This window comes from Orycteropus afer, unplaced genomic scaffold, assembly GCF_000298275.1.
Source record: "Orycteropus afer afer isolate SDZICR_OR568_19922 unplaced genomic scaffold, OryAfe1.0 scaffold00032, whole genome shotgun sequence".
Classification (NCBI taxonomy): Eukaryota; Metazoa; Chordata; class Mammalia; order Tubulidentata; family Orycteropodidae; genus Orycteropus; species Orycteropus afer.
In genome coordinates this window covers 807,400-822,083 of record NW_006921619.1, presented here as the reverse complement: position 1 = coordinate 822,083, position 14,684 = coordinate 807,400, and the positions used below count along the sequence as shown (strand labels likewise).

General features: G+C 36.5%; 1 protein-coding gene across 1 annotated transcript in view; it reads left to right on the top strand.

Moving 5' to 3' along the window:
• The window catches only part of CCDC39 (coiled-coil domain containing 39), a 73,121-nt gene that overhangs the window by 28,743 nt on the left and 29,694 nt on the right, over positions 1–14,684 (top strand). The window contains exons 4-11 of the mRNA XM_007935896.2: positions 478–636; positions 1,648–1,740; positions 1,835–1,963; positions 6,461–6,652; positions 7,755–7,858; positions 8,184–8,316; positions 8,910–9,104; positions 10,451–10,615. Coding sequence (XP_007934087.1) covers positions 478–636; positions 1,648–1,740; positions 1,835–1,963; positions 6,461–6,652; positions 7,755–7,858; positions 8,184–8,316; positions 8,910–9,104; positions 10,451–10,615 — 1,170 coding nt within the window. The remainder of the gene's footprint in view (positions 1–477; positions 637–1,647; positions 1,741–1,834; positions 1,964–6,460; positions 6,653–7,754; positions 7,859–8,183; positions 8,317–8,909; positions 9,105–10,450; positions 10,616–14,684) is intronic.

Genomic DNA, 14,684 nt, shown 5'->3' with positions numbered 1-14,684 from the left:
GCCCAACCTTCCTTCCAAGGAGTGGCTGGTGGGTTTGAACCGCCAGCCTCCTGGTTAGCAGTCAAGTGCCTTAGGCACTATGCTACCAGAGCTTCTATAAATAGTGTAGTATATTATAAACATCTGGAAGGCAGGGATAAGATTTCTTCTATTTAACATGTTCTGTGGTATATAAGGGGCCCTGGTGGCACAGTAGTTAAGCACTTGACTGCTAATTGAAAGATCAGCAGTTCAAACCCACCAGCTGCTCCAAGAAAGAAAGATGTGGCAATCTGCTCCTATAAAGATATACAGCCTTGGAAACCAAATGGGGGCAGTTCTACTCTATCCTATACAATTGCTATGAGTTGGAATTGACTTGACTGCAGTGGGTTTGGTCTTTTTTTACTTTGGGGAGTATATAATATCATGTTTCTTTTAGTTTGTATAGTCATAGTAAATAATGTTTTATAATCTCTCTTTTTCTTTGGAAATTAGAATACCATATTTAAAACTACAGAAAAATTGGATGGTTTGAAGTGTCAGATGAACTGGGACCAGCAAGCACTGGAAGCCTGGTTAGAAGAGTCAGCTCATAAAGACAGTGATGCCCTCACTCTTCAGAAGTATTCACAACAAGATGATAATAAAATCAGGGTAAGAAACTATAAGGTGTAACTGTTAGGCTTTCTGTGAATCTGCAAGTGTCAACATTTTTTCCTAAACTTGTACTTAGAATTTTGAAAACAGTATTCTTAAACTTTTTTGGGTCAGAAACTCCTCTGAGAATCTAATAAAGCTAAGAATTCTTTACTTAGAAAAATGACTATATTCAATTACCTATACATTTGTTCAAAAGCTTCACAGATCCCCTGAAGACCTTTCACCATTAGGAATCCACGACCGTAGGTTAAGAAACCTGACTTGGAGAGGTTCTTGAAAACATTTCAGAAAAGAAATTTTTGTATTAGAACTATTTGTAAATATTTTAGCTATTTTTGTCCAAAAATATTTTGAATATTGTCTATCATTTTTATTGATATGACTATTTGACATATTATGACTATCACTTAAAATCTACTTATAATTGAAGCTGGTCATGTTGACAAAATTAGTATTATGAAGTATGCTATTCTGTAGTAGATTTTATACCAAATATATTATTTTGAAAGAGGAGCACTGGTGGTACAGTGGTTAAGTGCTCTGCTGCTAACTAAAACGTTGGTGGTTTGAATCCACCAGCTGCTCCATGGGAGAAAGATATGGCAACCTGCTCCTGTAAAGATTTATACTCTTGGAAACACTATGGGTCAGTTGTACTATGCCCTGTAGGGTCGCTATGAGTTGTAATCAGCTTGATGACAGTGGGTTTGGTTTTTGGTTTTGTATTATTTTAAATGACAAATTATAGTTTAATATTTTTATAATTTACTTTAAAACTATTAAAAGTCATTTTAGAAACAATTGAGTTTGCATTGTAGCTGTATACAGACACATTGGCCCTTTGGGTAAAAGACAAGGGAAATATACCTTATTTTATAGTTGTTTTATATATCAAATAAATATATCTTTACATAGTATATTAATAATATAATATTTCATGTTAGAAATAGTATCTAACAGCTTTTAAGTTAATTATAAATATTTTTATGTGTGGCTATTTCATAGGTACTGACCCTACAATTAGAAAGACTGACTTTGGAATGTAATCAGAAAAGAAAAGTACTGGACAATGAACTTACAGAAACTCTAAGTGCACAGGTTGGTTTAATGAAGATTTTTATTTCTTAATTTTCAAGATGACTTTTGCAAATGCACTTAAATTAACAGAGGTGTTATTTGCTCTATTTGACAGTTAGAATTGGATAAAGCAGCACAAGATTTTCGTAAGATACATAATGAGAGACAAGAACTCATTAAACAGTGGGAGAACACAATAGAACAGATGCAGAAAAGGGATCGAGACATAGATAACTGTGCCATGGTAAGGTTTGGTCCTTGCAGTGTTCATCTATATTTGTTGCTTTTGTGTTTAACTCATTCATTTCCCATGTAAATTACATTGTTGTTTGAAAATCACTTTAGTAGGTTTCAGTATTTTGGGTAAATGCTTTTCAAAGTTGGCTCTGTTAAGAAATGTGATTTTTATGAAGATTATTTTCTTATAGTATATTAATGCCTGAAGATGGGATACATCTTTGAATTATAGAACAAAAGAAAACTCACCAAATAATGTCACTGCAGTAAAACCGATGTCCTGACCTACAGATGGTTGTCTAAGATGCCCTGGATTTAAGCTACATGCTCTTTGGTAATAAGTTACAAGTGTAGGGCATTGATCCTAATAGAAAAACTGAAAAGAACTTTTTCTATTGTTAGTTGCCCTCAACTCATGCAATTGCAATAAAGATTCACTTTTGAATCTGGGACACCAATAATGAGGTAGGAGCTCAGAAGAGGAGGAATATAGCAAAGGTAACACAGACCTGGAACCTTGGTGGCACAGTGGTTAAGCACTTGGCTGCCAACCAAAAGGTTCATTGTTTGAATCTACAAGCTGTTCTGTGGGAGAAAGATGTTACTGTCTGCTGCTGTAAAGATTGCAGCCTTGGAAACCCTATGGGGCATTTCTTCCCTGTCCTGTAGGGTCACTATGAGTCAGAATAGGCTCGACAGTGGTGGGTTTAATACACACCTAATATTATCTCCTCCTACATTCAATGGTAATTTAGAACTCTTTTGGGAAATCATTAAGGGATTAAATAATCATTTGCTGTGGAATAAAAGTGGGTAGATTAAGGGGGGTTCAGAAGAAGGAACTGAGGAGGACAAAAGGCAGGTGAGCTATGTTAAACTCCATTCTGAACGTACTCCATGTAAAGGCCAAAGCTCAGGCCACTGTGGGTTTGGAACGCTGATATCTTGAATGCAGTTTCCCTGTGATTCTTTTAATTTTCTGTAAGTAACCAACATTCAACAACCAAGTGAGCTATGGCTTCTAGGAGAGAAAAGGGAGAACCAATTTTAATTATGAGATCCTGTTAATTTTAATTCTGATAGTGTCTCTGTAAAGATGGCGTGGGAGAGGCAGTGTCTGACCTCCTCTAATTTACAGGCGGGGAGGAGGATCCAGATCAACATCAACAGCCCCAGGCTGATTCCTGTGAGGCAGAGGTTAGGCATTCCTTCACCCTCCACCTTTCTTACTAATTCTGACAGCAACTCTTCCTCCCATGACACTCTCTACTTCTTTGCTAGGTTTGATAATTTGTGGTAATGGCCACACAGAACTCACAGACAATAGTCATGATTATGGGATTTGTTAGGGAAGTGTAACAGATTACAATTCAGGATCAGAAATGACTCAGGATACATTTCTTTGATCAGGACAGCCTCTTAGCTGTGACACAGCCAGGCCTCTTCCTGGCCTGGGCTTTTCTGTCCTGCAGCTGGTTGGCTCTACAGCCCATTGGCCTCTGCCCTGCTTCAGCAGGTATTACAAAGCTATTTTGACTCTGCCAATAGGTGTCCAGACAGGCACCCCACTCCACCAGCAAGCCTGCTGCCCGAAAGCACTCAGTTTTCTTGGCATCATAGGCCAGGACGTCTGCTGTGCTGTCTGCTGCTGGGTCTATTGCCTGCTCACGCCTTTTCTCTGCCACTGTTTCTCGCTATTGCAGCAAAGTGTTACTGCTTTCTCTGTCTCCTGGGTCAAGAAAGACATCCAAAGAACGTGCTCCACTCCTGGCTCTTCTTTCTTGATGGTTGTGATCTTCCCTTTTCACCTCTGGGATGGTTCATTTTAAGCCTGTTGTTGTTACGTGCCATTGAGTTGGACCCGACTCATAGTGACCCCTCCTTGGGTTTCCAAGACAGTATCACTACAGAAGTAGATTGCCCCATCTTCCTTCCGAGGAGCCTAGTGGATGGGAAAACTGATCAATTCTCATGTTAGGGATCCATCACCTTATTCACGTGGTTCTCCCCCCACAAGGGTACCATGTACCTTACTTACATTATTAGCAAGCTATCCACTCACTACCCTTGGTAGGCCACAAGCACCTCACATTTGTATGGTGCCACCCAGTCACTTGGTGGGAGTCACAAAGACTGTGGTTAGAAGGGCCATATTAAATAATTAACTGGACCACAGTCTGTTTCTTGACTTCTTATTGCTTTCAAAAATCAAGCTTTGACTGACTCCTTTATGTAAATCAAGTGTGCCAGAGTCAATAAATCAGCATCAAGTGGGCCTTCTCACACAGCCTCTGGCTAAATTGATTCTGCCTGCTGATTTGTGTTTCCACAACTAGTAACCCCCTGCTTACATTAACCTAAACAATCCAGTTCCCATCTAGTCAGTTCTGACTCTGGAGACCCTAGGTGTGCAAGACTAGAACTGTGCTCCATAGGGTTTTTAATGACTGCTTTTATGAAGTAGAACACCAGGTCTTTCTTCCAAGATGCCAGTGGGTGGACTCAAACTGCCAGTCTTTCGGTTAGCAGCAAGCATATTAACGATTTGCACCACCCAGGGACTCCACTTATATTCACAGTGGTTCCTTATTTACAGCTTGATGTCTTTAGGCTGGCTGTGTTGTCAGAGACCAGAGATGGTGCTAAGAGGTGGTTCCATTAGGTAGTGTTACAAGTCTAAGTGTTTAGCAACCAGTTCTTTGAAAACAAAACAAATAGAAGCTTGATTTGTAGCAATTCTGATTTCTGTGTGTAACTACTTCTATTTTGGCCACTTTTGATTTCCAACCCAACGCCACTGAACACAGTTGAGAAGAGAGAAGCAAATCAGTTCTAGTGAACCACTGAGAACAGTGTGCGTACCAGTTGGGATCTCTACTGAGATTGGACCTTCTTGTCCCTCTTCCTCTGAAACAATTCCTGCTTTCCCAGTGCCTTCTTGGCTGGGGTCTTCTAGTTATGCATTCTAAAATTGGCTTTTTTTAATGAAAGCTTTAGAATATTTAGAAAAGGAAAAGGACTTTGCTCTTAAGCTTTTATTGTAGTATAGAAATTTTAGAACATTACTTACAAGCTGTGACCTAAGTGAAAACGTAATCATGAATTTTGTTGTTGTTATGTGCCATCGAGTCAGACCTGACTCATAGTGACCCCTCCTTGGGTTTCCAAGGCAGTATCGCTATGGAAGTATAACATTGTTAAAAAATGTGAATGTTGAAGTAGGTATTAAAACATCTATTTTAAGTGGTAGAAAAATGAATGTAAGATAGGAAAGTCTAGAATGATTATCTGAAATATGTAAACTTAGAGAGTTTTGACTTGCTTTTTGGTTGAATGAACACAGTAAACCTACAGAATGCTGCATTTATTGAATGTTATATAATTGTTGTTACAGAAAATGAATGGGAATACTGGATTAAATTTTAAAATTATTATTATGTTTTTAATGCAGAACATCTCAGATACATTCCCATTTAATATTGTTATATATACAGTATTAAATGTAGCATTTCTAAAATTTAGTGATTTAAAATACATGCCTCCTTCTTCCCTACCCAATCTCCTGGATTAGTTATTTGGTGAAACTCCATTTTTGAAAATTTGAAATGGATATATTTCAGGGTAATTTTTCTTTTTTCCTCCAATTCATCCAACCCATTGCCTTCAGAAACACTTGTGAAAATGTCTGATCTTTTTATTCACAAGCTTAAATGATCTTCTTTGTTCTACATTGCATAAAAGTTGACCCTTTTTAAACAAGGCATTTTAATTTCTTTACAATTTGGCCCTAACTTTTACCTTTCCAGCTTCATCCCTTTCATTTGTACCTCACTCTTTCTTAATCTGTCCCCTCCTCGCCCGTAACCTTCTATCCTGCAATTTAACCACCTTAGCCTGTTTGTGCATCTCCACTCATTTTTGTAGGCCTGACTCAAATGATGCATCTAAAGGAATACCTTCTAATGGACCCTATTGGGTAGAATTCAACATCTCTCTGTTCCCAGAGGACTTTGTCCACATCTCAATTACTGTACATGGTGTATGTTACTTATCTGTATCTATCCAACAGTAGCAATAAGCCTAAGTGAATGTGTTCCTATTGAAACCAATGATTAAAATGTTATTTTCAAAAGATGAAAAAAATCCTATGAAATATTTGGAAAATCTCATTGAAACTCAGTGTGAGAAATGTTGAATGCTGTTACTTTTTTGTTTCATTTTTAAAACTGTGACTATTTTTCTCACATCTTCAGTAAAGTTCTATATAGATGAAAGGAAATATAGTCTCAATGAGTTGTAATCAACTTGATGGCAGTGGGATTTCAAAAACTGTACTGTACTTTTAAAATATAAAGATATTGATGTGTAGCATATCTATACTTTGTTTTTATTCATATGATGCACTCTTTTATAATAGAAAAATGAAAATGCAAGTCTATTTAGTTTTATCTTTGTTTGACTTATTAAACATATATTTAATTAAACATACTTTTTCCAATCCCAGGCATTATCAAGGATAAAGCAGGAAATAAGAGAAAAAGAAAATTTGGTTAAGGAAAAGATCAAGTTTTTGGAGAATGAGATTGGGAATAACACAGAGTATGAGAAAAGAATTGCTGCTGCTGATCGTAAAGTATTAAAATGTAGGACAGAATATCAGCACCATGAAACTAACAGAAATCAGCTGAAGGATGAGGTATGTCAGCTGAAAAGACTGGATTGGGTGTTCATGATAAATTAGTATAAAAATAAACATAGAGGCTTTCCTTTGATTAAAGAACTGTGTTCTAGTTCTTTTTGTTATGTCCCTTCATGGTTTGTAACTCTTAGGGTACTCAGATTGAGCTCTTTAACAGTGAAGGTACCAGGGGTACCATTCACATCACAGGTGGTGTGAAGGACTCCTCTAGAGTTGTGCAATGCCTAACCTAACTGCCACATGTGGAATCCTGTGAGAGACTCCAGGCCAAAGCCTCTCCATGGGTCTCAATGGTAAATTATAATGACAAGATAACAGGCAAACAAAAAAATGGATATTTTCTACCACTAAGATATTACATTCTCATTCTTATGCTGGGATAGTTAACTCTACTCATCTTTGATAATTTGCAGTGTTCTTAATGGAAGAGGAAATTCAGATCTTGAGTTTTCTGTAACAATTTAGATTAGCAGTAAAATGTGTGTCATTAGTTAGGAGATGATATATTAAAGTCTTTTTGAGATTTGTTCAAATCTACTTAGACTTACAGTTTTTGTATAGTTTTGTAATATATATATCTTACAAAATATACATACATACATACATATATATAGAGAGAGAGAGAGAGAGAGAGCTCTGGTGGTATAGTGATTAAGGCATTTGGCTGCTAACCAGAAGATCAGTGGTTCAACCCACCATCTGCTCTGCAGGAGGAAGATGGGGCAATCTACTTCTGCAAAGATTTATAGCCTCAGAAACCCAATGGGTTTCGCTATGAGTTAGAATCGACTCGATGGCAGTGAGCTTTTTTTGTTGCATACATGTATATATACACACAAACACTAATTTATCTTGAATCTTGGATATGTTCTTACTGAGCAGGCCTAGTGAAACTGGCTATTTCTGCTAATTTTCCAGTTATATAAAGCAAGTCATTTTACAAATTACAAATCAGTTTCATTATAGCATTTACTGCATTTATGGGTGTAATGTAGGTTGTTAAAACTTACTCAAAATGGACACAGTAGACCTCAAAAATGAAATTAATGTGTTACATATAGAGTAAATATATAATTTCTGTCTGTTAACTAATAAATAGCTGGATTCTTTAAAAGCCACTCTGAATAGAAGTTCCAGTGATTTAGAAGCTCTGAGGAAAAATATTTCCAAAGTAAAGAAGGACGTTAATGAAGAATCTAAAAGGTAAGAAAAAAAATGTTGAAATATGTTTATGGTTTTTTGGCTACTTCTAGAATAATTATTAAATACCGAAGCTTTTTTTTTTTTGGTTAAATAACTGCAAAATTATAGTTACTACATAAGTAAACTTGAAACTGTCTTCCTGACTTTTCAGCATAAAGTCTCAAGAGATAGCAATATTTTAGCCTATTATTTAAAATATATATTTATAATAAAAATGTTTACAACAAAAGTGAACTTAAATTATATGAAGAAAACTTAGAATAAACTATTCCATGGTTGTGTTAAATAATTTTAAACATGTTTTCTCCATATAAACTCTGTTTAGGTTAAACCAAATTAACTGTCAGAATCAGAATCTAAGAAAAAAATTAAAGCAGATAACTGAGAAAACCATGTCTGTAGAAGAGAAAGCTACCAATATGGAAGATATGTTAAGGGAGGAGGAAAAAGGTGTAAAGGTAAAATTTAGTTTTAATTACAAAATATATCTGTGTGGTGGAAATACTACATAGGTCTGCTACTGTGCCTTTCTTGCCCACTCTGCATTTAGTGGAGTCACAAGTTGCTTGAGATTTGCCATAATGAAAATATTACACCACAGAAATTGGCTTCTCCCCTCATCCCCTGATCTAGTGGAGAACTGATTGTTAAATATTTATCCATCACCACTGGATAATGCCCAAAAGAAGGTGGCAGACTGCACAATGTGATCTCTTCCCTGGAGCACGTTCAGGTCTCTAGTGCACTGAATTTGCAAGCTGTATGTCTCCAGTGGATTTTTTTTTCTGAGGGAACCAGTTAAATGGCCAAGTTGTGAGGCTAGGACAACATGAAATGGCATTAAGATGACAGTCACAGTGCAGGAATAGAAAACAGTAGAGTATAAGAAATGTTACGGGTTTGTTGAAACTGTGGGAAGGGCATTTATTCATTCTTAAGGGCTAAAATGTTGAGGTGTTGAAGTTTATGAATCATCTTCTAAATGATAATGTTCATGTAAATAAAACATTTCAAGATATTATAGTTTTATTAATCACATTATTCTTATCAGGAAGTAGAAGTTCAACTGAACATAGTTAAAGATGTTCTATTTAAGAAAGTTCAGGAGCTACAGACTGAAACAATGAAAGAAAAAGCTGTTGTATCAGAAATTGAAGGAACTCATTCCTCTCTGAAACATCTCAACCATCAGTTACATAAACTGGATTTTGAAACCTTGAAGCAGCAAGAAATTATGTACAATCAGGTAGATGTGACTACTATGAATATCTTCCATGTTGATATGTTATAGTTGTGGTGCTCAAGATGCCCCAATGTTCCATGGAAGCAAAGATTTCTAAGCACTCTTTTTGTGGGATAAATGGATGCTGAAAATGAACTACTGTCTTAGGTCAGTAGTAGAGGGGAAGCCTTAAACCCACTGCCAGTCGATTCTGACTGATAGTAGCCCTACAGGATAGAGTAGAACTGCCCCATAGGGTTTTCAATGCTGTAAATCTTTGTAGAGGCAGACTGCCACATCTTTCTCCTGCAGAGTGGCTGGTGGGTTTGAACTGCCAACCTTTTGGTTAGCAGCCAAATACTTTAACCACTGCACCACCAGAGCTCTTGGAGGAGCCTTGTTGTTGTTGTTGTTATGTGCCGTCGAGTAGGCCCCGACTCATAGAGACCCTTCCTTGGGTTTCCCAGGAGTTATCACTACGGAAGTAGATTGCCCAACCTTCCTTCCGAAGAGTGGCTGGTGTGTTTGAACCTTCAGTCTTCTGGTTAGCAGTCAAGTGCCTTAGGCGCTATGCTACCAGAGCTCCTTAGAGGAGCCTTAGAAAGCTTTTTTTTTCCCTTGATTTGAAAAATAGGTGAGAGAAGAGACAACTCTAATTATGGGGATCCATGCTTTAAAGGAACCTGGGGCAACTGGACCTGGAATAAAGCAAAAGAAGGTGTAGGCTATCAGAATCCTAAGAAATTGTGTTATCTCTCAGCTGGGCAAACATGCCTCCTGCCCCATAGGTTCAAAGTATAATTTTTCATGTTTTCCTTATTTGTTCTTGTTAATAAATATATGTATTGTGTTTTTGTGCACATTTCTTAATGTCCTCTGTCTCTGTCTAAATTTCTTTATCTAATACATTCCTAAATTCTCAAAATTACAGACACTTAAATTATTTAGAAATAATTCATAAGAAGTTCATCAGATTTGATCCTTCCATGGCTAACAGTCTGCGACTTGATATCTTTTTTGTACCCCTTAGAAAACATAATCTCAAAAATCCATGTCAGTTAATGTACTGAGATTCTATCAAGGTAGTGTGATAAACAGCCCCTACCAGCTAACCTTTTTGTTTTATTTTCAAAAGAGTAATTCTGTGTCACTGTCATGTACCCTGGGTGTTGAAGAATAGTTTCCTAATGCTCACCTTTGAGTAAAAATGGTTTTATCCTATAAATTACTACAGGAGGAAGGTATCTTATTAAATGATGACATCCAGGCCAAACTCATAATAAAATATTTCCTGTGATTTTGCATTTATAGAAATTGTTGCAACTGTATGTTTCTCCTTACTAATTCCTTCTTTTTAAAAACTGTAACAGGACTTTTACATTCAACAAGTAGAGCGGCGAATGTCACGGTTAAAGGGAGATATTAATTCTGAAGAAAAACAAAGTCTTGAAGCAAAAATTGTTGAACTGAAAAAGACCTTGGAAGAGAAAAAATCTACATGTGGCCTTTTAGAAACACAGATCAAGAAACTTCATGTAACTTAGCTAAAATACTTTTTATTCTTGAAAACATCCTATTCATTACTCATTCTGTTTCAAGATAACATGTTCTTAAGACCTTACTTTAGATAGGGTGATTGCCAAGCTACCCACATCTATAACAAATGTATGAACTAATGTTCATATTCCTAATGCTAAATAATTGTGCTGTGTGCCTTTAATATTATTCTCACTTAACCCTTGTAAATGTGAGAAGAAGATATTATTCCCTGTTTTTCAGATTTTGTTTTTACAATTTCCCCAAAGTTAAACAACTACTACATGGGAGAGCTAGCATCTGATCCCTGGCCCATGGGACTTCAGAATACTCTTATATTGTATTTATTCAGAACATTGATAAATTCCAGTTTTAAATTATGCATCTGTTGTGATAGCTTGATTACCCTTATCTGTCTCTGAAATGACCTCTAAATGAAAAGCTGCTCTTTTATGGGTCATCTCTTGTTTATATTTAGAAGCTCTGATGGTGTAGTGCCTAAGACATTTAACTACTAATCAGAAGACTGGTGATTCAAACCCACCAGCCACTCTCCAGAAGGAGGATTGGGCAATCTACTTCCATAGTGATCCCGTCTTGGAAACCCAAGGAGAGGTCACTATGAGTCTGATCCAACTCGACAGCAGTGGGTGTTGGATTGTTTTTATTCAGAAATTAGCTAGTTACAATAGTGTGCCAAATTAATTCTGTGAGTAAGAAGGAAAGAACTTTCTTCAATTTTAGGTATTTTATGTGTTCATTGTAATTTGAAACATGCTAGGTAAAATTTTGCCCTAGTTTTATCTCTTAATAGTTTAACTGGTGAGTAAGAGTAAGCAGAAGAGAATGAGAATGTGGATCTGAATAAGAATGAGAGAACTTAACAGGGTTTAACTCTTGTTTTACACACATGGAAAGAGCCCCAGTGGTGCAATGGGTAACTGCTGGCTGTTAACCAAAAGGTTGGTGGTTCAAACCCACTAAGGAAAAAAAGAACTGGCGATCTGCTCCCATGAAGATTATAGCCTAGGAGACCCTATGGGGAAGTTCTACTTTGTCACATTGGGTCGCTATCTGTTGGAATCAACTCAGTGGCATAACAGCCGCAATGTACACACGCGGGGTCCCCAGGACTCAGACTCTTGGCCACGGGTTTCCTATAGTTGGAAAGACTAGTGATGAGTGTCCTCTAGTGGTCATAGGAAGAATTGTCCTAAATTTCTTCAGGACAAGAAAAGGTGGAAAGGAGCTGTTTCTTTTCCTCCCTCCTCTTTTTTTCTTTTTGTTTGATTTGGTTTCAAGGTAACAAAACTTTTATACAAAGTTTATACAAAGTTTTATACAAAGTTTATACAAAGTTTTGTAGTCTGATGAATTTTTTTTCCCCCAATTTCCATGGGTTAGTGGAAAAAACATGTGCTTTGGAATCAGAAAGAGCTAGTTTTGAATTTCATGGTTATACCACTACTGTATATTTTTACTTTTTTGATCCCTAGTTTACTCTTTATTAAATGGGGGGGGGGGAAATACTGTTTCAGGGCACTTGAAAGAACCAGAGCAATGTTTATCTTAACACAATGTTTTCAGTAGGTACACAATAAATGATATTTAGCATATAAGAAAATTAATGCTGCAGAATGATAGGAAGTGACTTATACTCAGACATGTTTCTTGATCCTGGCCTATTCTTTACACATTTGTTTTATTTGATTTTTTGAAAGTTTATTTTCAATTTAATGATTACTTTCTTAAATAGTTAGAAGACCAATCTGTTTTTCTGTTTCTTCTTCTTCTTTTTTAACTATTTTATTGGAGTTTAGGTGAAAGTTTTAAAAAGCAACTTAATTTCCTATTCAGCAATTTAGATACAGGTTGTTCTGTGACATTGGTTGCAGTCCTGCAGTGTGACAGCACTCTCCCCAGTTCCACCTTGGGTTCCCAGTTTCCATTCACCCAGTTTTTCTGCCCCTTCCTGTCTTGACTGTGCCTGTTTAGCTGTGTGGGAATGGTGCTCTAGTTATTCCGCCTTTTAACTACCTTGGCTGCTTTCTCTGTGGACGATAGTTCTTCTGTCTGCCCCAACTCTGATTTTAACAGAGAGAGAAAAGAATTAATAGAAATACAAGTGAATTAAAATATATATTTCAGCTAGTCAATGTTCTAGTGAAGGTTTGCTCTCCTCAATAGTAATATCAGCTTGTAAAGTCATTCTGCGTACTCCTTCCAATGCCACTCTATTATTTTGTAGAATAGAAACTACTTTCTTCTGGGTAAAAAATCACTTTAAAGTTCAGTTCTATTTTTTCTAAAATTTAATCTCATAAAATCAATTGTTATGAAAAAAAAAATTCTTCTTCTTACTGTCTTATTTTAACCTTAGGCCCTGATGTGTCAGAGAAGAATAGGGAATGAGAAAAGCAGAGAGGGAGGGAGAGAGAAGGGAGACAGAGAGGAGAGGAGAGGAGAGAGATTGAGATTGAGATGTATCTTAGAACTAGACAGTTTTCGATGTAAGAATGAAGAGGGAACTAGAGCACAAACTATATAAAGTTTTGGGTGGAAGGAAGGGTACACAACTGGTATTAAGCTAGAAAACTAGTATCTGGTATGTTAGACACATTTATCATGCATTTGATGGAGTAAGACTACATTTAACATTATTCTCTCCAGCAATATGTGATTTGTATATACAATAGTAATAACTGATACTTACATGACATTTCTATGTCAAACACTATTGTGCATCCATTTCTTTGTTTTATATATATGTATGTTTATTTTTTTAAATCGTGATTTGGGTGAAAGTTTACAGAGGAAATTCATTTTCCACTCAGCAGTTCATGCATATTTTGTTTTGAAACATTGATGGTAGTCCCCACAATGTAAGAGTTCTTTTCCTGTTTTGTTCCTGTGACTGATTACATTTTTTTTCCCTGTGCCCTTCTTTCCTATGCATTCCTGCCCTCTGAGCCCTCTTCCTGTGTAAATACTGCCTTTCTCATCTCCCATGGTTGATTGTTCTAAGGAGTATACCTACCTGGTATTCACCTTACACGCCTGCACATTGTTTGGCTAGGAACTCTAGTGGTGTACTGCCTAAGGCATTTGACTGCTAATTAAAAGGCTGGTTAGCAAACCCACCAGCCACTCCTTGGAAGGAAGATTGACCAATATACTTCTGTAGTGATACTGCCTCAGAAACCCAAGGATGGGTAGATGGCAGTGAGTTTGGTAGATGGCAGTGAGTTTGGTTTTTTTTTTTTTTTTTTTTTTTTTTTTTTTTTTTTTTATTGTATTGTTTGGTTAGAACAATAGACATGGTGGTGAATTCAATTCAGGCCTGAAGGGTGACTAGGGGCCATAATCTTAGGGTTTTTACCAGTCTCTATCAACCCAGGAAACTTGGATTTTTTTTTATGATTCTGAGTTTTGTTCCACATTTTTCTCCTTCTCTATCTATGATATCCAATATTTGTTCCTTTCTGAGTGGTTGGTAGTGGTAGGTGGACATCATGTAGTTCTTCTGGTCTTAGGGTTATGTAGGCTGAGGTTCCCATGGTCCACTACTCCTTTGAACTAGTCATTGTCATGTGAGTTTGATTTTTTTCACTCTTCTTTTATGTGGATGAAGAGAGACCAATTGTTACATGTTAGGTGGCCTCTCACAAGCTTTTAAGATCTCAGTCACTACTCACGAAAGTACTGAATGAAAATACGTCTATGTAAATATTTGTGTATATCATGTTAGAGACAAAGAATAAAGAATGAGATTTAAAATCTGATTATTTTAAGTATTTAATAAAGTATATAATTTAATGTAAGATACATTTAATATACCCACTGTCATCATAGCAACCCCATCAGGTTTCCAAAGCTATAAATCTTGACAGAAGCAGTCTGCCTCATCTTTCTCCTGCAGAGCAGCTGGTGGGTTTGAACCACGAACGTTTTGATTAGGAGCCCAATGCCTTACCAGAGCTCCTTCGTATTTTATACGTACGTATGTATGTACATATATATATGTATATATACATGTGTATATATATATATATATATATATATATATAT